The following is a 24,493-nucleotide window of genomic DNA, read 5'->3' as shown; positions in this document are numbered from 1 at the left end:
GAGACCTGCTGTTTCTTAGATGTGCTTTTACTCCAATAACTATTTTTTGGGTGTCTATTAGGTGCCAGGCTTAATGATAATGAGCGTATGACCAGTGTAATTCTCCAGGAGCCCATGCTCGGAAATGGCCCAGGCTTGAGGTCATTCTCTGCTGTCTTGTAATTCCTAATACAGGGAGCCCCCACAATTTCTTTTTAGCACTAGGACTTACAAATCATAGCCTGGTTCTGGAGCTGGTTCTCTGGGTACTGGGCTAGGTGTTGGGGATGCAGGGGTGAAAAGGAGAGACATCCATGGGGCACAAGAAATTAAAAAAACCCCACATAAACGGATAAATAAAGGTAGTTTCAGATGAGGGAAAGACCCATGTTTCAAGAAAGCAGGAGGACGTAATAAAGAAAAATGGAGGATGCTGGTGAGGGCGAGCTTCTGGGAAGGCCTGGCAGGATGAAAGAGCAGGCCACATGGCTCCTTCTCTGCCTAGTTCAAGGCTATGTAACATACAGCACACGGCAAACTTTCACCTAATCCCGTGAATGAATAGAACTTCTGTTTTCAAAGGAAGAGCGCCGAATACAGAAAACGCCTTCATAACTTATATAATTTATTAGAAGCTGGGACAGCATCGCTGGCCGATAAGGAACATTTGAAGTTTATTTAAGGTCTCCTTCAGGATCACATGTGGTAGCCGTTGGAGTGGGGGACACCATGTCCAGGAAAAACAACCCTGATGGAAAAGTCCATTACTCATGTTCCCCTCCAGGAAGAAAAAGAGGGAAGTGTCTTGTTCTAGCCAGATTCTCTTGCTTTCTTTACCCATAAATGGAAAAACAGAGGTGAAAAGACGTAGGGAGAAAGGTAAGCAATGTCTGTCACTTTTTGTGACTTCTCCCTGGGTATCACCACAAGGCACATGCAATGTTTCAAGGGATGGACATAAATACTGCAAAATCTGATCTTATCTCTGTGTTTGGAAAAAGGAACCAAAAAAGGCCTTTGAAGTTCAGAAGTCACCCAAAAGGCTCCAACATCCATGGAAAGTGTATGTATTCACTTCTGTCTAATGTTCTCATTTTAAGATTACATTCAATGAAATAATAACCCAGAGCCCACATTTACTGAGTGCTAATTGGTACCAGATACTAGGTCCCAGGCTTGATGAAGATTATCTCCTTTCATCCTGACAGCAACCCTTTGAAGTGGGGACTAGTTCCTCTCCCTCTGACAAATGAGAAACTGGGCCCTAGGGAGTCTGGCACCCCCTCCCCCACCCCGAGTTGGGTGTAGAACAGGATTCGAACCCGGGGCTTACTTTTTTTTTTTTTTCAAAGATTTTATTTATTTGACAGAGAGAGAGAGAGAGAGAGAGATCACAAGCAGGCAGAGAGGCAGGCAGAGAGAGAGGGGGGAGGAAGCAGGCTCCCTGCGGAGCAGAGAGCCCGACGCGGGGCTCAATCCCAGGACCCCAGGATCATGACCTGAGCCGAAGGCAGAGGCTTTAACCCACTGAGCCACCCAGGTGCCCCCCCCCCCCCCCCGGGGCTTACGTTCTTAAACACAGCCTTTCCATTTGGCTGCTAGAGACCATGAGAAATGCATGCAGGAGTGAATGTTCAGGCATGCTGCTGGGTTTCCTTCCTGTATTTCTGCACAATCTGCTGTTTTGTTTTGTTTTGCATTTCTTTAAAAAGCAAAACAAAACAAAACTTTTTATGGTGGAAAATTTCAAGCACTTACGAAAAGTAACAGATTGGGTCAATGAACCCACACGTGTCCCTCACCCAGTTTCAACAGGCATGAACACACAGCCAGTCTTGTTTCATTAATATTCTCACCCATTTTCTGTCCTTCTGTCCTTTTACCTTGAAGCAAATCTAAGCATTCAAATAATTTCATCTGTAAATATTTCAATACAAAATATAGGGACTCTTTTAAAAAGCATAGTGCCAATTACCTAAAAAAGTCTCTATCTCTATCTATAGGTATATATCTAAAAATATTCCTTAATATCATCACATTTCCAATTAGTGCTCCAATTTCCAACTATGTTGTTAATGTGTTTTTTTCAGGTTTGAACATTGATGTGAAAAAGATCCACACTTCGCCATTTGTCACTCTTTCTCTTGTGTCTCTATTCATCCATAGGTTCTCCTACCCGTCTTGCTCATTTTCTCTTTTCTCTCTCACTGCAATTTATTTATTGAGGAAACTAGACTGCTCGTCCTGTACATTCCACCATCTGAGTTTTGCTGACTACATCTCTATGGTGTCAATAAACATGGTCCTCTGTCCACTGTATTTCTTACAAGTTGGTCGAATCTGAAGGTTCAATCAGAGTCCAGTTGGATATTCTTTTACAAGATTGTCTCACAGTTAGCACCTGTGTTCTTTCATTAGGAGGGCCTTCTCTTTTGTGATGTTTGTTCAATAGGGTAGATCATTTAATGGATTAAGGGTTGCAATATGGTGAATTTCTAATTTTATCACCCTTTACTTAATTAGCTGGAATATTTCTGTAATGAGACCTTTCCCCTTATCTACTGATAGGTTACCCCGTGATACAATTCATCATAGGAGACACAGAGCATATGTCTGATTCTTTACTTACTAGTTTTCAAAATAATGAGTTGGCACTTCTAATGGTGGCCAAAATATATTTTTTAAGTATTTATAAACACGTGCATTTAAATACATTACATTGTGTTTAATTTAATTTTTAAATTTTTATTTGAGAGAGAGAGAGAGAGAGCATGCGTGGGGCTTGGGACAAAAGTGGGGGAGAGAATCTTAAGCAGACTTCCTGCTGATTGTGGAGCCTGATGTGGGGCTTGATATTCTGACCCCAAGATCATGACCTGAGCCACAATCAAGAGTCTGATGCTCAACCGACTGAGCCATCCAGGTGCCCCTGTATGTGTTTTAAACCGTACTACCCTACAGTCAAGACTACTGCCTTTACTGATGCTTGAATTGTTGAGTCTTGGCCAACAAGGAGCTTGCATCAGCTCCTGGGGCCTTTGGCCGTGACCCTAGAAGTCTCTGGTATCTTCCTGCTACCTGGGATAAAAGGTATTCACTTGTGTATTCACAACCCACAACCCGTAAATCATCCGCTAGTGCTTTTTCTTTCATTTTTAAAAACTGTGTTATGATTTCTATATAGTAAAATGTACATATTTTCAGTATTAACAATTTGATCGATTTTCACAAATGTATATACTTATGTCTCCACGGCCCTGCCAAGATGTAGAATATTTCCAGAAAACTACCTCGGCCAATCTTTCCCCATTCCCCACAAGCAACCATTGTTCAGATTTAGTTTTTCCAGTTCTAGAAATGTACGCAGATTGAATGTACAGTATATAGTCCTGTATGCCTGCTTCTTTTGCTGATCAAAACATTCTTGAGATTCACTCACGATGCTGCATATATTTGCAGTTTGTTCATTTTTTATTGCCAAGTAGTATTCTACCTCATGAATATATTACAGTTTATTTATCCCCTCTCTCATGAACGGAGACCCAAGCTATTCTCACTTTAAGGATATTATAAACAAATATCCCATGAACACTCTTTTACAAGGGGTGTGTGTGTGTGTGTGTGTGTGTGTGTGTATGTATATGAATGTACATGTTTTCATGTCTTTTGACTAATACATACAAATGGAGATAGTAGATCATAAGGCAGACATATGTTTAATTTTTTAAGAAACTGCCAAACAATTTTCCAAAAGGCCACACTTTTTTTTCACTCCCACCAGTAATGTATGGGAGGTCTTTGCTATCACTTGGTATTATAAGTCTTCTTAATTTAACCACTCCAGTAACTGTGTAGTGATAGAAACATCTGGATTGAGTACAAGTTAGGATGATAACAATATCATCTGTATCATACTATTTGACTCAACTGTAAATAGTAATACCAAACACTTATATAATATTTAATATATATATATATTGTATATACTTAATATACACTGGATCCTGTTCCCGTATTTATAAGTGGATACCCAACAACACATTTGAGGCAGGGACTATTCCATCCCCATCTTTATTTTACAGATGAGAAAACAGAAGCAGAGAGAGGTTAAGTAACTTACACGAAGTCACACAGTGAGGAAGTTGCAAATGGAGGATCTGAAATTAAACACCTTGGCTCCAGGTTCAGGCTTCTGACTTGTACGCTCTTTTGCATCTTGCAATTATTAACTAGAATCCCTTCCCTTTCTCTAATATTTTGCTGCAATGCTAGCAAATATATCCAGTCAAGACTACTGTCATATTCATAAGGAAATTGTACTTTATAAAGAAAACACTTTTTTTAAAAAGAGTTTTCTTTTACTTCTATCCATCTTACTCTGAACTTAAACATTTTCCTTTCGCCAATAAATCTCCAGGTCTTTTCCCATTCTTCCCTCAAAAGTTTCTTATTTTAAGCACTTTTTTGGTTGGACAACTCTTCTGATCTTCAATCCCGAGTGGGTATTACATCAGAAAACGTATTGTAGTAAGTAATAAAAAAAAGTGAAAATAACTTTCATAATATAGATCGGTGGGGCCACTGAATCTTGGTTTTGGCTCATGATCTCAGAGTCATGAGACCGAGCCCGCCTCTCATCTCATGACTATGAGATCATGACTTGAGCCCACCTTGGGCTGTGAGATCAGTGAGGAGTTGGCTTGAGATTCTCTCCCTCTCTCTCTGCCCTTCCCCCAGCTCGTACTCTCAATCTCTCTCTCTCAAAGAAAGAAAGAAAGAAAGAAAGAAAGAAAGAAATCTTTTAAAAAATGACATGGATCCATTATCTCAGTATCTAAGGGTAGGTTTGTTCCAAGGTTGATGAGGTCTACATTATTAGTAATGCCATCAAAGTTCCAGGTTCCTTCTGTTTTTCCACTCAGCATGTTCTCCTCAAGCTAACATTTCCTCTTGGTTACAATATCACTATCACTCTTCTGAGCATCACATGCCTACTTCCAAAGGAGGACCATCTCTTTCTTCTATGTCTCTTTTTAAGAGTAAAGAGAGCTTCGCAGGAAATGCATCAGCAAACTGCCCTCCCCCGCCACCCTGGGTCATATGTTTATGCTAAACCAATCAGTGGCAAGAGGAAAAGGTCATCATGGAGCCCTAGGACCACAGCTTCACAGTCAATCTGTAAACACAGTAGGGAAGAGCTATCCTTAGCTATCCTAAGCTATCCTTATGGCAACCTGAGACCCTGCACTGGTGACCTGAGCCTTGAACAGCCTCATGAACGTTGACCCTGAGAGCCACACCAACATTATCATCGTCTGTGTACTGTATCACCTGAAGAGAAGTTGGGAAGCACTGGTTGATGGACCAACCAGGATATTCCCAAGTTACATGGAGGGTGATAATGATAATGATAATAATTCCTGACCAAATCAAGCCTCTCAGGATAGAAGAAGGAAAAAAGTGGCTCTTGGAAGCAGGCTTAGAAAACAAATAGGAAACAAGAGAACCCACCAGGGGCGGACACAGCCAGGATCATGTCATGTACCCATCGTGTCTATGTGGCTCCCCACTGCTGCCTGGATGTTCTGACTTTCAAACCTTCCTTTCTCCAGCTCACCAAACCTGTCCCCACTCCTTCCCTCCTCCGGTTCACCACACCACTCTCCACTCTGAGTGCAAGGGTGTGCAGGTATCTGGGAGCCAGGTCGAGGCCCTGGCCCTGTTCCCTAGTTGAACTGGAGTGCAGGCAGAGGAAGATCTAGCCTCCTTGGCCGCCATGGTAGGAGATCCACACCGGGACCTGCCTTCTTGCCATTTGCCCAGTGGATGCCTCCAGAAGGGAGATGGTATGCTAGCAGATGTCAACGTGAGAGCTATGCAGTTAAAACATGACAAAAGCCCTCTTTGAAGGGCTTCCTGTGGCAGTTCCAATTTACCTCCGGGTGAGGCCGGCCCTGGTGGAACTCCATATGGATACAAATCTGCAGGTCAATCTGCCCTCACTCTCGGGGCGTTATCCCTTGAATAACACGACATTAACGGTACCAGCAGTTTCCATCATCTACGTAATCAGTTCTGGTGGCTCCCAAAATGGGACGAAAGACAGCTTCATGATCGCTTGTGGCTATGAAATCTCATTGAGACAATTCAACTGAGGCAAAATTATGTTTAAATTAATAAATATGGATTTAGAGGGCCAGAGAAGCTTCAAGGCCTTGGGCATCTAAGATAAGAAAGAGAAAATAGATGGTGCATCATTCTTTCTCCTGCCCCAAGCTTTATCCCCTATTACAAAATAAATAAATAAAAGCCTTGGCGAGCCCTTTTCCAGCTTCTCTAAATGAAGTAGAGAACATTTACAGAAGAGATAAAACAAAATTGCTGAAATCCACTCGAGAGTGAACAGGGAAACCATAGTATGACACAACCATAGAGCAAATGTAAAAAGAAAGACGTATTCCCCGCTATTTCTGACTCTCCAGACTGTAGGGCATGATGGAGAGGCTGAACGACAATTTATCTTTATAATACTTGGATTTTAATCGGCAATGCTCTACATACACTTATTTTAATTCTACAGAAAATTCCATACCACTCTGAGATGACAAACTTTTTCTAAGACACAAAAATTTGCTCTCAAGTCTCGCTTCGAAAACATGCAAACCACTTGATTCTGTATTAAAATGCAGAATGTGTTTCTCCCGATGTTTTCAGGCAAGAACAATCCCAGGGTTCTGAGCATTATGGCCCTCAAGAACGTTATAAAAATCGGAGAGCTCCACTAATAAATGAAATACAATTTTAAAAAAGGTATAAGAGATAAATTTTTGGCTAGGAGAATGGCATAAATCAAAAGTTATTGGTTAGGGTATGGAAAAAAAGAAGGCTCTTGTTCCTTCAACAGTAGGATAAATTGGTACAACCTTTTTGGAAATCCAAACTCCTTCCTCATTAGGTATTTATTTATCTTACAGAAATTCTTCCACAAATGTTTTTTATACAAAGATGTTCACTATAGCACTGTCTTAATGAGAATTGGAAATAACCTAAATAGGGGATTCATGAAAGTAATTATGGTACAGTCGTACCATTGAATATACAACAGTTACCAAAAATAATGAGATCAGTATCTATATATATAAGTAAATAAATATATTTTAAGATAAGATGTATATATGATGGTCTCACCTTTGTAAAAACTTATATTAATATAATATGTATGCCACTATACATTTTAAAAAAATCTCATGAATATATACCACTGATAAAGTAGCTTCACTTTTAAGCCATGCATTTTGGGGTACCTGGCCGGCTCAGTCAATTGAGTGTCCAACTCTTGGTTTCAGCTCAGGTCATGATCTCAGGGTCCTGAGATAGGGCCCCATGTTGGGCTCTGTGCTCAGTGCAGAGCCTGCTTGAGTTTCCCTATCCCTTCTGCTCTGTTCCTCCCTCCTGCTCATGTTCTCGCTCTCATATAAATAATCAATAAATATTAATTTATAATTAATAAATAATTATTAAATAAATAAATTATTTAAAAAATAAGCCATGCATTTCTATAACAATTATACTTATGGACTTTGGTTATTTTAATGATGAAAAAACTCCATGGTACTCATTTAAATGAGTACAGATATTAGATTTTACTCAATAGTAACCACATCAATAATGATTAGTAATCATTAAAGGGACATACAAGACCAACAGTTGGGGGGGCCATACTTCATTTTGGGAGCAGTGACACACAGTTAAGTAGGACAGATTCCTGTTCCCCAGAAGCACTTTTCACAATAGCTTGGTTCAACTGTGTTAAGTAGGAAATTTTACAAAGTACAAAAATTACATAAAGCCTTGCTATAAAAAATTTAAATTCAGAATTATGAAAGTAAAAGAAGTGGAAAGCTCTCCCTTCAACCACTTACATTGCCCAGGGGTAAACAGTATTAATGGTTTGGTGTATGTCTTTCCAGCCCTGTTCTCCCATGGAAAGGAATATATAGACACATTTCTTGGGTAATGTTTATATCTGTTTCTCTTTCTCTCTCTCTCCTCTCTCTACACACACACACACACACACACACACACACACACACTCATCTCGTGTCTTGTGCTGTTGTTTTTACTCGAAATTATCTCCCCAACAATCTGGGGAAGCTGTGATCTATAGCTCTACTTCGTTCTTCCTCCCGATCTTATGGAATGCCATGGGACAAAGGAATTACCACTGTATCATGCATTCTCCTATTCACGTCTCCCAGGGGTTTTCTATTTCAAATAATGGTGCAATGAAAATCTTGCGCATACACCACTATGTGAGAATATTCTTAAGATGACTTTCTAAAGCAGAAGTGTTTGGTCAGAGAGGGCACACCTCTCACATTTTGATTGGATATCACTAAACTTGCCTCCAAAAAGTTGTAGCAGCTTACCTTATTTTAGATAAATTTACCAAGACAGAGAAGAAAAGAGCATCCCATTTCTAGCATGTTTGTTCTTGTCTTTTCTGTCTATTTTAGTGGTTGGGGTCTTTTCCTTAAACCATAATTTATTGAGTTCTTGTCACACCCCAGGTGTGGGGCTGAGAAGTCCCACAGCACCCTCCCATTTAAACCCTCCAACAATACTAGGGGATATCATGTCCCCATTTCATAGATGACAAGACTGAGATTCAAAGGCATTAGGCATCATGCCCTGGGCCACACTGCCAGTCAGGGATGAGGCACAGGATCAGGGCTCACATCCAGCTGACTCCAACATCCTCAGATCCCAAAGGATATGTGTATATCCCTCAAAGGAAATAGATAAAGCCTTTCATCTCATTACAAGGTCTATTAAAACAGACAGATGTCATTAAATACCCGTAAATAATGAATGAAGCTGCTTTGGCATAGGAAGGCACAGCATTGCCGTCCACTTCGTCTGTGTTTTACTTTTTCTTTCTTTTTTTAAAAAAGATTTTATTTATTTATTTGATAGAGAGAGAGTAAAAGTAGGTAGAGAGGCAGGCAGAGGGAGAGGGAGAAGCAGACTCCCTGCTGAGCAGGGAGCCAGATGTGGGGCTTGATCCCAGGACCCTGGGATCATAACCTGAGCTGAAGGCAGACGCTTAACTGACTGAGCCACCCAGGTGCATCTCATGGGTGTTTCTTATCATCCCCTCCTCCTGCCTGTAACTACCCACCTGGTCTTGCACAGTGTGGGTGGTTGCTGGGGAAGAAGGAGGGTGGGCAAGCACCACATTGTGAGCGACTCGCATTACTGCTCCTTACTGAAATCTTCAGTCCCCCCCCCCCCCCCCCCATTGTGGCAACATGCCATGGCCCCATTTCACAGGCAGGGGAACTGAGCCGGAAGGTGACACAGGCCCTTCGGCACATAGGCAGCTCTCCGGTTCACTAGTTTGTTATCTTTAAGCCAGTGGAAACAAATGACATTGTTCACTAATTTTCACTTGCTGAACTTCATCAAAATGGATAACAACTTCCCATGCCTTAAACTTAGAACTGACAGCAACTTCCTAAAAAATACCATCCATTATGGAACTTAACCATATTATTGATACTGAGCAATTATTTCAGGGTCATAACCTAACTTTATTTTTTTTTTAAGATTTTTATTTATTTATTTGACAGAGAGAGATCACAAGCAGGCAGAGAGGCAGGTAGAGAGAGGGGAGGAAGCAGGCTCCCTGTCGAGCAGAGAGCCCGATGCAGGGCTCGATCCCAGGATCCTGAGATCATGACCTGAGCCAAAGGCAGCGGCTTAACCCACTGAGCCACCCAGGTGCCCCATAACCTAACTTTAAAAGTGATGTTGAGGGGTACCTGGGTGGCTCAGTCAGTTGGGTGTCTGCCTTTGGCTCAGGTCATGAACCCGAGGTCCTGGGATTGAGCCCCACATTGGGCTCCTTGCTCACCAGGGAGCCTGCTTCTCCCTCTCTTTCTGCCTTTTCCCCCTGCTTGTGCTGACCCTGTCTCTCTCTCTCTCAAATGAATAAAAGAAATCTTTTAAAAAAGTGGCATTGAAGATTGGGGGGAAAAGTAAAAGTTATGTTTGGTGAATATGTTGGTTCATGGTTTTCCTATGCAGGAAAACTTCAGATATAATCATATATTTATACACATATATGTGCATATGTATTTATACATTTATTTGTATATTTGTAGTCAAATACCTACATATATATATATATGTAATAAATTATTCATATCCTTAAAACATGACCTAGTTAGCTCTGAGAAAATATACAGAAAGAAAAAAGTCAGGAGAAAAAAGAAAAGGATGGAAAGACCATAATTAAATTTGATTTGCTTAAGATACACAATATATAGCATAAAGGTATGGCAAAGTTTTGTATTTGACACCTACATAGTGTAGGAGCCTGAAAAAAAACCCTAAACTGATCCAGTTTGGTTGTGAATAAAGGGTACTGTTCAGACTCTGGCACTAACATCTCAAAAAAGAATTTTTTTTGAAACTTGGAGTTGGCTTCTGAAGTTTATTAAAGGAAAAACACATTCACTTAAAAAAAAAAAAAGCATTTCCAAAAGGTATTTGAGAGCAAAATCTTATGAGCTTGGCTGGAACTACATCTGGCATGAAGACCTAGAATATTAATATATAAAAACCTTCGGGAAGAAAGAACCCCATAAATTTAAATATGACTTGAGAGTTAGGATTCTTTATATCCTGACCAAACTGTTTCAAACTTAAATAATAATTTCATTTAAAAACTGGCATTAGACTATTAAAAGTAAGTGTACTTTGTCTTGAGGAATTATTTGGGAAATTCCTAGTATTAGTTTTTGTGCTGGGGATTATGATTCTGTCATTATTTGAGGTTGATAATTAGACACAATAACCAGCTCTTGTAACTCAAAGGGTCAGATTTTCTTTATATTGTCTGTGCTTGCAGAATTTTAAAAAGCCCAGACACAGCCAAAGAGCTAGGGGAAGCAAGCTTTTAATTAAACACTAATGAAGACCAGAAAAAAAAATTTTTTTTTTCCTCTTCTCCCAGGAATCCAGGCAAATCCGAAGGGTCCTCCTATCCTTAAATCCAGTGGATGGGAATGACAGGCGACAGGGTCAGAGTGATAAGCAATGTCCACAGAAGGCAAAAAAAAAAAAAAAAAAAAAAAGAAAGAAAGAAAAAGAAAGCAAATGTCTGAAGTATCTATCAGCATTCGTCAGGGAAAACAGGGCACCTTCCAGAACCTAACCACAGGGCTGGGCACAGGAAGCGGCGATCACTTGACCGTCGGGGCTGACTAGAGCTGCAGAAGCTACCAGCTTCCCCACCCTGGGCTGCGCACAGACGGGGACTCACAGCTGGCTGTCCACAAGAGCCAGGGTCCTCGGGTGAGCCCATTTTCATGTGCCCTGCAGGAAATTACCCACTCTCCTATCCCAAACCCTGCTTCTTGAATGAACTGGGAACACAGACACATCAGAGAACCCAAACAGATTTATTATCAATCATCAATATTTAACACTGCTTTGGGGCTGCTTTCAGTAACGAAAAACAATAAACATCCACCTACAAACACATTTCAACCTGCATGCCTTTTCCCCCTTATGAAGTTTCCAGAACTTCATAGACCATAACCTTTCCCTTTGGACAGAGGTCCTCTCATGCTACTTTTTTGTTCTCCTAATTCTTAGTGTCTCCCTATACCACATGCTGCTGCCACTCCTACCCATGTCCCCAGCATCAGAAACAGTGTCCTGGGGTGCCTGGGTGGCTCAGTCGGTTAAGTATCTGCCTTCGGCTCAGGTCATGATCCCAGGGTCCTGGGATCGAGCCCCACATCGGGTTCTCTGCTCAGAGGGGAGCCTGCTTCTCCCTCAACCTCTCCCTCTGTTGCTCTCCTTGCTTGTTCTCTCTCTCTCTCTCTCTCTCTCTCTCTGTGTCGAATAAATAAATACAAATCTTTAAAAAATGTACTAAAAAAACTCAGCAGCAACATCCTAATTGTTTTACCCCTCCCCAGCCACAGCTGGCAAGGTGGCTAGAGTGACCTTCTTAAAATGTAAAGCAGATTCCTTCATTCATTTCGTCAACAAGTATTTCCTAAGGATCTATTAGGTTCCAGGCACTGATACTACTACAGCGAACAAAGCCAAGTCCCTGCACGTCTTCAGCCAACATTGGGGTTGGGCAGACTCACAGGAGCATCTCAACAAAGGTGTAACGTCAGCTGACAATAGGGTTAGGAAGAAAAATGGAGCAGGATGAGAGAAGGGTCGGGGTGGCCTGGCGGGTGGAGTGACATCTGAAGAAAAACCTACAGGGAGTGAGGCGGGGAGTGTGCACGTGGACTCTAGGAGACCGGGTACCAGGCAGACCACACCCCAAGGGCAAAGGCTTGAGGCTGGCACGCACTGGGCAGTGGGGAGGCCAGTGTCACCAGAGAAGAGCTAGGGGATGAGTGTGAGGTGCTACCACCAGAGGCTGAGTGTGTTTGCTGGTAGCTGGGGGGTGAAGAGAACCCAGAGAAACAGGTGCCAATCACGTGGGGCCACGCCGGTCTGGTGGCACTGGCTTTTTCTGAGTTGGGAATGTCACTGGAGGGATTCAGATATGAGCATGGCATGAGCTGAATTACTTCTGGAGCCTGGACTGAGCAAGCGCACCATTTACTCTCAACCAGTTCACTGATTTCTGCTATGGCTACAGGGTTTGGCAGAGGGAGAGATGGGGCCTGGGGAAGTCCCAGGGCATCAGGCAGGCAAAGGGAGCAAAGGAAGGGGCTGAGCTGTTTGGAAACTAAGCGCCTTGTACATGATGGCTGAGGGCATGGGGTTTGTCTTTGGACAGAAGTGAACTCCCATCTCTGCTCTTGGATACGTCACTCAGCAGCTCCGCGTACCTCCCACACTCGCCAAGTGGGTTCCATAATACCTGTTACATGTCACTGTTGGGAGAATTACATGGAATAGTGACTATGAAGTTCTTAGCACCATGTCTGACACAGAGAAAATGTTCACTAAGTAGAAATAACCATCGCTAACACTTTTCAAACGCTTAGTATGAGCCAGCCACCCCAGGGAAATCTTGATTTATCTGTGTTGTCCCCTCAACAACCCTGGGAGGTAGGTCCTTTTATCATCTTCATCTCATGCACAAGAAGATGAGGCAAAGAGAGATGACATAATTGGCCCATGTCACACAGCTATGTAACAATCATGTTTGGAGTCACACTCTGGTCAGTCTTTGTACTCATATAACTTCTAGCATGATTACTTTAGGCTTAGGACCAAGTCTGTGCAAAGGGTTCACATTTTCCCAACCAAGAAGCTACCATTTCTCAACCCTGTTATTTTTAACCTTCATACCATGTAAATGTAAGTATTATTTATTTTATCTCTTGCACTGGCAAAGAAACAGGCCCAGAGCAATTAAGCAGCTTGGCTCAAGGTCACACAGCTGGTAAGTCATGAAGCCTTGATTTTAAACCAGGTCCAGCTGACTACAGCTCATTCTATTTCCCCATTTTATCAAGGCCCTTTTCTCTCTCAGATAATAAGCATCTAATCACATTTTAATGAGACAAACTCATTTCTGTAAAAATATTTGCTGGCTACATTACCCAAGAGTAGCATGATGCTTGTAATAACTGGGTCTCCTTAGCAGTTGCCAATCTCAGGGTCATATCGGAGGAGAGCTTACCCAGATGAGAGAGACAGCTGCCAGCGGGGTCCCAGAGCCTTCGTGCATGTGAGTCTAGGGGTCAGGGTTGAGAAGAAGAAAGTTCAATAGCTTCGGTTGCAGAGAAAGAAAGAAAACAACTAAATAGTTTGTGCCAGAGTCAGAAGTTGTCAGGGTCTCAGGACAAAAGTTGTGCCATGCAACCATGGGGGACACAGTGTCTCTCCGAGTCCTCAAGCGCCCCTGTCCTGCTTGCTCCCCTAGCCTGTAGTTCTTCATCTGGGGTGGAGAGGAGGAAGGAGGAGCCAAGACTTATACAGATTGTAGGGGGCTTGATGGTTACTCATATACATAAGACACTGAGCACACGGCACATATAAAGATAACGTTTTGCTGGGCACGAATCTCATCCACCCACCCACCCAACCATCCATCCGCCAGCACATCTATCTAACACCGTTTACTGAAACTATCACTACAATGAGTTTCGGTAATGATCCTGGGAGAGAAATATTTTAAGTGAGATACTATAATTATCTATATTTTACAGCAGAAAAAAAAAAAGAAATCAATCTCCGAGAATTCACATGGGAAACAAAAGGTGAGTTAGGATTTGAATTCAGGCAGCCTGAGTAGTACAGATTGCATTTTTGAGTGTTGGGCTCTGTTTCCCCTCAGTGTTTGCTGAGTGAATAAGTGAATGAATTGATAAGATTCTGCCTTTATGTGTTTACTTTTTTTAAAAAAAGATTTTATTTATTTATTTGACAGACAGAGACCACAAGTAGGCAGAAAGGCAGGCAGAGAGAGGAAGAGAAGCAGGATCCCTGCCGAGCAGAGAGCCCTATTTGGGGCTCGATCCCAGGACTCTGGGATCATGACCTGAGCCAAAGGCAGAGGCTTTAACCCACTGAGCCACCCAGGCGCCCTGTTGTTTACTTTTTAATAAATAAAGCAGCAAGTCAGTGGCAGGAGGCTGAGTCTTGGAGTCAGCCAGAGCTGTTCAAATTCCAACACCATGACTTAATAGTTAATAAGTATACAAAACCAATAAAGTGGGGTCCTTGATATCATCTCATAGTACTGTTATAAGGACAAAGGTAAGGCACGTCATCTCCTCTAGCTAAAGATCTTCTGTATGTACCCTGGAGAAGTTCTAGCTCATAAGCACAAGGAGACAAACACAACTATTTTCACCGTAGTATTTTGAGACCTTGAAGAATGGGAAATGACCAAAGTGTCCACCAACAAAAGATTGGTTATATTCAGGCAATGGAATATTGGGATTGAAACAAATTCAGAGACAAGTCCCCAAAGTTTGCTGAGAGAATAAGAAGGGAGTAGAATGATACATCCTTATATAAATCTGTCAGACACAGAAGTAGTAAAGATTGTTCCTATGTATTAACACATACACACATACATGGCAAAATTATAAAAACATGCCCAGGAATGAGAAACATGAACTTCTTGGGAGGATTCTAGGGAGATAGCAGTAGTACAATGGTGGTTTCAATTGATTCTATACAATTTTATTATAGTGCTCTTTTTTCAACTTTATTATATTTCAAAAATGTATCTAAAGCAAACATGGCAAAATATTAAGATGTCTTCACATGGAGAGGTAGGTGCGTGGACTTTTACTCATGTTTTATATTTTTCTATGTTGGAAAACTCCCTTAAGGGGTTTTTGTTTTGTTTTAAGGTAACACATGCAAAGTGACAAGCACAAGGTCTGGCACACAGCAGCTACTAGATAATTAGTAGCTCTTAGCCAAGTCAAGACTGTGAGCTATTCAGAAACACCAGTTAAAGAAACATAGTTAATTAAGCAGCAAGCTTTGCCCAAACAAAATTTAAAGGACTGAAAACGATTAGGACATTAGGGGAAAATGACACAATGTAATTTATCATATGCATCAGACTCTTTCAGGCCAAATCTATTTCAAGGATGCCAGAATTTATACCTGTTATGTATGAACACCTACGGGCACCCATGTATGTAATTACATATGGACGTCCACTTTAACTTTTTTCATGAGAGTTTCATTTCTGCTGCCTTCCCATGCCCTACGTCATATTATCTCGTCTACAAAATTTAGAACTCCCTATCTTATTTCCCATTTGAATCATTCACACTTTTCCACAACCACCACGTTGGACATCCCAAATATAATATTCATGATAAACACAGTGGGGAGTCAACAGGAAGTTATTCTGCGTCTCAGCTCCACCAAGACAAGCTGATAGGAGGAAAAACGAACACCAATTTGAAAAGGCAGGAGAGTCTATTCTTAATTTAGTTTTTCAAGCTTGCCACAAAGTCTCCAAAATGCTTTTCAAAGACACTGAGACTAATCTTGTTGATTTTAAATATACACAGTCTTCTACAGTCTTCCCATCCTGTGAAGTGATGGGCTCAAACATTAACATAGTTTTCAGGATCTTGGCATCTCCGTTCCTTGCCATAAAACCCTAGGCTGTGATTACCAGAAAAGATGGCAGACGAATTTTCTCTGGGATGATAAGGAGACTCATATTTCATTGATCTGCCAGGTTTTTTTCTCCTTTCTGTAGGTATTATTGCTATTAACTGACTCCATGGCTGCCCGATCCCTTCAAAAGGGAGCCTGAAAGGCAGGCCGTGTTCTAAAATAAAGCCAGATTCCACATCCTTCACAACAGGGCAATCCTTACTCCTCACTTCCTTCCTGTGGGCCCTTCCTCAGTTCAGGTTTTGATCCTTGCACCTGTTGGGTAGGCATCCGTAGAAGATGTTGTGATGTGGTGCCCAGACTTATTCCCTCAGTTGTCAGAAGCATTCTTAGCTGACAGCTCTCAGCCCCTTCTGGGGATTGGCCTCCCTTAAAGAGCAGCCTACGTCAAGGTCACTCCACATTCTCAAGGGCAGCCCACCTCCAATGATGTGTTGATGTAGGCTGGGCGAGGCGGGGGGGGGGCGGGAAGGACAACCCTTTTCTTCCAAATGGGGACAACTCTCCCCATTCCAGAGCTACCTATGAGAGCAGCTGAAGCCCTCACTGAACCTGAATTATTGACCAATTTCTCCTCTGCTTCTTTCTAATCCCTTCTACAGGTGTTGATCTCAGTGCACTCTGTAGAAAGCATCCTGCATATGAATGCATTTCGGGAACCAAATTTGCAATAGCATCCATCCAGTACCATGGTAGGATCACTTTTCCTGGCCCACGTGATGGGGGGGTTACGTAATCAGCTCCGACCAACGACCTGCAAGAAGTCACATGAGCTACTTAGAGGCCAAGCATTTAATCGCCAGGGTAAAGCCCCGGAGAGCTCTTCACTCTCTATCCTGATAACTGGTAATGTGCAGGAACGTTCTGTGAGCCTCAGTGACAGTGGGGAGCAGAGCTTACAGACAACCTGTGATTGGACAGACAATATGAACCCAAAACAAACATTTGCTTCTTTAAGCCATTAGGATACTGGGGCTGTTTGTTGCCAGAGTGCAACCTATCCTCTCCTGACTAACATCTGTATCACTGCAACAGCCTCCCAGCTCCCCTTCCCGCCTCCACTCTGCCACTCTCTCCCAAATCTATCAGCCTCACTGCCGCCAGGGATGGATCTAAATCAACCTCTCCCTTGCCCTCAAAGTTCTGAAGAAAAAACATCAAAATCCTAAAGTGAAAGATCATTCAAGTTCAGACATTATTCTCAATCAAAATCTCTGTCTGACTCCAACTCCCTCTCTCTTTCTCTCTCTCCCCATCGGCCTTAAAAATCTGTTTATAATCCTCCCTCCCTTTTGCCTTTCTTCGTCTATCCAACTCCTACTTGTCCCTCAAACCTCAGCTGGAGAATTGCCTCCTCCAGGAAGCCTCCTTAGCTCCCTTCCCCACCCTTTTGGCTTTAATCCAGGCTGATTTAGATCACCTCCACTGTGTACCTGAAGTTTCATTTCCTTAACTGTCTCCCTCCTTGATAATAGATTCCTCGAGGTCAGGAAAAATGCCCTTTTTGACTTTGTGTTGCTAACGTCTTGGCACAGCAGCAGAGCTGGGGTAAGCACTTGGATCATGATTTTAGGTACAAATAAACCAACGACAGAATGAATCAATCTCTAATTCCAATCATGTTCCACAACAAAGGACCTAGTAAAAGTAGCCTGAACACTCATTCTGAATATTTGTTCACTAATTTCCTGGCAACTAGACATTTGATGAGAAAATTCTTTCATATTCCTTCAAGTTCTATTTTTTTCTATGATTGAATTTTAGACTTTTCTTCCTGTAGCATTCTCTACCCAATATGTTGCCTTTTTTTTTCCTCCTAGTGTGTGAACTGGCAAACTTTCTCTAAAGGACTTGACAGTAAATATTTTCAACTTTGTGGCCAATACAGTCTTTGTATTAACTACTCTGCTGTAAGTAGTTAAGGCACAAGGACTCAATTCTGCCCATTACAGTGAAAAAACAGCCAAAGACAACATGTAAATGAATGAGCAGGGCTGTGTGCCAATAAAACTTTATTTCTGAAAACAGGAGGCTGTGTGCCAATAAAACTTTATTTACAAAAATGAGAGACAGGACAGTTTTTTCCTGTGGCTCCCAGTTGTTGGCCCTCTTCTATTCTGTGCAATTCAGAGGACTGTGGAGAGTGAAGGCTGGGGACAAGCAAAATATACATGGTTTGAGATGTACCCAGGCCACAGAGTGCTCAATGGGGAACCTGACTTTTGGGGGAGTTTGGTCTTTCCCAGCCAACGTGGTGGGATGCAAATTTCATGTGTTACCAGTTTATGGATCCTCAGAGTCTTGGATATAGAGAGGTTATTTCCTTAGAGACCTTAATGGGAGCTGCCTGTAATCTCCTAGATTTTTTGTATTGGCTTAAACAAAATGTTGGGGTGCCTAGGTGGCTCAGTCCTTAAGCATCTGCCTTCGGCTCAGGTTATGATCCCAGATCCTGGGATCAAGCCCCGCACTGGGACTCCCTGTTCAGTGGGAAGCCTGCTTCTCCCTCTCCCACTCCCTCTGCTTGTATTCCCTCTCTCACTGTGTCTCTCTCTGTCAAATAAATAATAAAAATAAAATCTTAAAAAAAAATTGTGGTCTACTGTGTGAATCCAAGAACAAATCCCAAGGCTCACCCAATATACATATACTGAGGGAAGCCACAGTCTCTCTTACTTAATATCCTTGCCTGCAAAGATGGGAATTTAGTTTCCAGAGAACTAGTATCACCTCTAAGAACAAGAGTTAACACCCTTAGCTACCCTTCATCAAGGACCTTCTATGGTCTGGTGTTAAGTACTATACATACCCAAGAGCTAACATTAATTGAGCATTGGCTTGAACCAGGCAGGGTGTTCAGTCTTACAGATATTATCTCATGAGTTTTTCATCCTGCCCATTATGCAGGTACTGAAGTTCTCCCCTTTGACCCAGGGGGCTCAAGGAGGGAAAGCAATTTGGTCAAGGTCAAATTTGCTGGACTTGGAGCCTACAACCTCTGCCTGGTCTGCACGGTCTGCTCAGGACTAACTGCCTGCCCCAGGGGAGCTGACCCAGCCTCTTACGGCCACTTAAATATCTTGGATTCTGTCCAAGTTACCTCCTGCTGCAGGCAATGACTCCATTCAGGGTTAGCAAGAATTTCTACCTTTGAGGTGTCGGGATGAGGGGAAAACTTAATCCCAAGGAACAAACTGAGGGCTTTGTTAAACCATGTCACACTGAATAAAAAGCAAAGGGGTGTTGATTTTTTTCAAGCACATTCTCCCATCATTTTCCACCTCAGTTGTTTGTTAAACTTAATTAATTGCTATTACAGAACCCATCCAGGCAAGATATCAGCAGGACAGATATATGGCCGATGAATCAGCTTTTAAGATTTAGCTCCAAATTGAAGGTGAATGTTCCGCCTGCTACTTTAACCGAAATCAGACCTTCACTCATAAAGTAAGTCTTTGTTCAAAGGCAGCCCCAGTACAACCCCCGCCTGTTCTTTATTTAGTCGTGTTACTACAGAAATGCCTTATAGCTAGTCTCTTAATTATTCATGGTTTTTGGCAAATCAAGTCTCATGCCTCTCCAATATCTAGGCGTAAAGGAAGTGTTCAATTCCAAAGAAATTATGCCTTCCCAGCTGTGCCAGCCAGGGATGGTGTTGTTGCCAAATTCCATATGAATAGGTGGGAGATCTTATTTCACTTATAGTATATGAATACACAAAACACTCCCAGGGAACTGCCAGGTATTTCATGTAATAAATACCTCCTGCACCACCCTTCTTTCTCTCTGGAGTCACTGAGCCCTGGATTTCCCACAAAGACGTTTCAGCCTAGAAGCAAGAAAATGACGCCTTTTCATTATCAAGATGATAAAAAATGGGGTTCAATAAAATATGTAACCCTATGGGGTTTCCAGTTCATGTGCCAGTAAACTGGGCAGGACCACTGGACACTGATTGAGAAATTGTAATTATTGGAGAGCAATAAGGGTGTTCTAATAGATGAGCCCCCACCCCGTTAACTTGAATTACTGCGGCAAAATGCTTAGAAATGCGTTTGCCGTGAATCTTTGTACTTATCTAGGCAAATAACTGTTTTATTTAAAGAGCTCTAGATTTGAGATTCTAAAAAGGCAGGTGCAGTGGACATTGCAGATTGGACCCCAAATGAGCACTGACCCTCCCCCATTGTTTGGCAGCTTTGTGGTCAGCCTGGGACCAACCTCACTCCCAGCTGCAGATATGGGTCTGCTCCCCCACTGCTCCAAGCCTATCAGTATAATTAGTGTTTCTCAACAGTTACATTCATTATCATCATCTTAAGGAGTTTTATAGATAGTTTTTTGTTTGCTAGTCACCCCCTCCCCCAGCAAATTCTAATGCCAAAAATATATGGTATCTCTGTTTAGGTATTGTATGCATATCTGTGCTTTATACACAAAAAGAGTAGGATTTTTTTGTGCCCCCTTCCCATTCCCAAGAAATAATTGTTGCCTCGGGGTCGGGGGGGATGTCCTATCACTCCCATTGAGAATGCCTGAATTATAATCTCATTTCCCAAGCCATTTAGTGCCTGGCACTGGGGGTGGGCACAGACCTTAAGTTAATCTATGAGAGAGAAAACTGGGATTTTTTGATGAGAAATGTTTTTTTCATTCTAGATGGGTTCATATGTGGATCTAAGCCCTAGAACTGCTATAGCTATCTGCTATCATGAGGAAAGAAACCAGCTAAAGAAAAAGCCGATACATGAAAAAGACAAGGCTAAAAGTATCATGGACAACAAACATCGTGTCTGGATCAAACCATACCTGAAGTTGATCAACTGCTAAACTTTTCAGTTTGTCAAAAGTCCCTTCTTTTTATTTGTAGGTTAGAGTTGGATTTCCTATTATTATAAATCCCAAATGACAGAGCAGATGGCATTTACGGGATGCTTCCTAAACTCTAGGCAATGTGCTAAATATCTAATGTATCAATTAATTCTTTTTTTTTTTAAGATTTTATTTATTTGACAGATCACAAGTAGCAGAGGCAGGCAGAGAGAGGGAAGCAGGCTCCCTGCTGAGCAGAGGGCCCGATGTGGGGGCTCGATCCCAGGACCCTGAGACCATGACCTGAGCCAGAGGCAGAGGCTTTAACCCACTGAGTTACCCAGGCACCCCTCAATTAATTCTTTTATCAACCTCTGTGATTAGTACATTGTATTTGCCATTTTATGAATGATAAACTGATTCGGGGTAAGATGAAGTAACTTACGTATGATCAAACATAGGCAGAGACTAGATTTATTCCTATGTCTCTGTAACTTGGAGCTCAAGGTACCAACCGCTTCATATTACTGCCTTTCAGTTCTATACATATTTAAGTCACTATTTTCTTGCTCAGTATTTAAAAGACATTCATGAAAATGGTGTTTCTTTGCTAACAATTAACTTGTGTTGTACAATTAAGAAATCCATGATTCTCCCAAGTTTTAAAATATTTTGAGAATTCTTACTTCTCCCAAAGCCCAGGAAACTTTAGAGATCATTTCCTGCTTATGAGTATATGCATAAAAATGGCTACCATTATTTTAGATGCTCTTTCTTATTATCATGAGAGGATTGTGACTCAGTAACCACCCATTTTACAGAAAAGAACTTACAATTTAGTAGGATAGTCCTTCAAGCTGCTGTTCTGCTAACGAATAATGATTGAATAAAACTTACAGAGAATCCATGATGGGGGGTGTGTGTGTGTGTCTCAGGATTCGGGAACCTAACCTCATTAGTCACTAACAGCAAAGAAATAAGGAATACGTCCCCTGAACCTTGAGCAGAGATACATAGAGGCTGTCTGTTTGGTTCCAATATTTTTGTTCTACATTTGAAAGTTTCTCCAACATTGAAAAGCAAAAACAAAACTCTATGGGGGTCACTTCTCCTACAGACCAATGCAACAATGATTTCCCTAAAGACAAAAAGACTGAGACGCGGACACTTCTGGCTCCCAAAATCTGTGTACTGTGGCCAGAAGGCATATGTCCACGGCTCCATAATACTCTCAAACCCCCCACAGGCCATCCTGCATCTCAGTCTGGCTTCTGAATTTTCCCAAAATGCAAGACATCACAGACATGTTTTCTAAAGCAGGAGTCCTGAGAGCATGAAGGAAATGCCGCTCACGTTGTAACAAGGATGATACGGACGGACATCAACAATGACAAGGGGATGCTGGTTCTTTACATCCCCTCAGTTTAACCTCAGGGGTTGCTCTTTTCATTTTGCTTGATGGATGGAAGACTACAGCTTGCCAAAACCAGAGCCTTGATCACATATAGGACCCAGTATGATGAGATATAAATGATAGCCATAGTGGGCACGGGGTCAGGGTAGGGGGCATCCAGGAACTGTAATAGAGCTGCTTCCACATCACAGGGAAGAAAACGTGATGATACAGTCACATAGTAAACACCAGGTATAATCTTCCTAAATGCAATGTAGATTTTTTTTTTTAATCTCAAAGATATTAACCAACCCAGGCAAAGGACTTTTAAATCCACAAATGACTGTCAAAAAGAAAAAAAAAAAAATCCAGGGAAGCTGCAGTCCTCGAGAAGATGAACGGTCTCCTAGTTGAACAAAGTTGCTGCATTTTTTGCCTGCAGGATGGGACCTAGCAGGGAAATAAAGAGGCTGTGTTGTGTGAGCGGAGTAAACCCAAACGTAAGCATTCCAACCATCTGCGAGGCCACCCCTCCCTACCCTAGCCATCATCCTCCTGCTAAGTGTTCACAATTTGCTGTCCTTCCTCCAAAAGCCAGTAGACAGCGAATCAGCTTTTCCTGGCTCTGCCTTGCAAGTTGGGGCTGCCTGGTGGAAAACTGAAATAAAATCAAAGGAAAGAATGCCCATCCAGCAAGGCCCCTCTGACCATAAATCGGTGTGAAATCCTCGGTCCTGAAGTGCTCACCCCCATCCACCCTAATAAAGCAAAAAAGGAGGAATCATCTGAATGTCAAAGTCGCTTCCCGCAGACCCTCTGCTGCAAAGCTCCAGCTAGCTAGCTTTCTGAGCTAGGTGCCAGGCAGTACACCATCGCTCTGAACCAGATGTCTGCAAATGCTGGTGCTAACTCGCAAGTGTCCCCATGCCCAGTAGGGAAAATTCACAAGCTTTGTCAGGCAACAGTTATCCACGGATGCTGAACACTGAACCCAGGAATCAAGCAGCCCGCTGGGAGTTTAAAAAAAGAGGTGGAAGGAGAGAAAGAGAGAATCAAATCATACAGGTGGAACCGGCTTCCCAAGAGCGCCCGGCATCCTGCGAGGGCCCCGCGGCGCCGCGCGCCCTGGCTCACCTGGTACACGTCCCGCAGCCCGCACCACGTCCGCAGCACCTGGTGGCAAGCCCGCAGCCTCTCCGTGTACCATCTCCGCAGCGTGGACACGGTCAAGTTCCACACGAAGCGGCTGCCGCTGAACAGCAGGTCCTCCACGCCGCACATGAACACCGAAGCCATGCCGCCCCCTTCCCTGGGACCCCGGGGCGGCCCGGCTCCCACCGCTGCAGCCCAGCCCAGCCCAGCCCCGCCGCCGCGGCCCGACCGCCGAGGCTCCCGCCGCCGGCTTCTGCGGGCAGCCCGGGGGGTCAAGCCTGCCACCAAACTCGTCTTTCACCGTGCGTCCAGGCCAGCCTCCGGCGGCATGCCCCGGGATTGGGCGCCCGCCAGCCAACGGCTGCGGCTGGCACACAGAAGCCCAGTGTCCGCCCCCGCCCGCTCCGCCGGCTGGCAGCGCCGAGCGAGCTGCGCTAAGCTCCGCCAGGCGAGCCCTCGGCGCTCCCGGGGCGCGGGAAGCCCTGGCCTGCGAGGACTCCCCCTGGCGCTCCCCGAGTGCGCTGGGCAGAGGGGGACGTGGAGCGACTCCTGGCATGCAAAGACGAGAGCTGCATTTCAGCGCTCTTGCTCGCACGTTCTCTGCACACACACACACACACACACACACACACACACACACACACACACACACGCCCCGTCTCCTAAACCGCTTTGGGGAGCATTTTACTTTACACTACAGGGGCTTTGCTCTGCACACGCTGATAAATACCTCTGGGCAGCCACAGAGGCAGGAGGGGGGAAAAAACCGTCCACAGCATCCCTGTGGACCCCACTTCCCTGGGGGAATTAGCCCTGAACGTTTCCTTGGTTGTGCTGGAGGCAGGAGATGAAGACACCAGTCTCAGAGCAACTAAGTGCCTGCGAGGCTGCACAACTCGCCTTTGCTCCTCATGTGAGGGTCTCCAAGAAAATGACAACCTGCTCGTTGTTGTTGCCAGCCGGAGGGCAGGGTCCCCCACCTACATATCCACTGTGCTGATTCCCTTGCAG

General features: G+C 43.2%; 1 protein-coding gene across 4 annotated transcripts in view; it reads right to left on the bottom strand.

Moving 5' to 3' along the window:
- FRMD4B (FERM domain containing 4B) overlaps positions 1 to 24,493 on the bottom strand; it is a 332,329-nt gene that overhangs the window by 152,253 nt on the left and 155,583 nt on the right. The window contains exon 1 of one of the 4 annotated variants that reach the window (XM_047746993.1): positions 23,465 to 23,835. The exons of 2 other annotated variants lie outside the window; for them this stretch is intronic. In XM_047746993.1, coding sequence (XP_047602949.1) covers positions 23,465 to 23,626 — 162 coding nt within the window. In that variant the 5' untranslated portion in view covers positions 23,627 to 23,835. Of the gene's footprint in view, positions 1 to 23,464; positions 23,836 to 24,493 lie in introns of those variants that run through there. One more of the 4 variants, XM_047746997.1, reaches the window with a different exon arrangement.

This window comes from Lutra lutra, chromosome 1, assembly GCF_902655055.1.
Source record: "Lutra lutra chromosome 1, mLutLut1.2, whole genome shotgun sequence".
Taxonomy (NCBI): Eukaryota; Metazoa; Chordata; class Mammalia; order Carnivora; family Mustelidae; genus Lutra; species Lutra lutra.
Note: the sequence above shows the minus strand (reverse complement) of the source record. Positions and strands in the feature narration are given on the sequence as shown.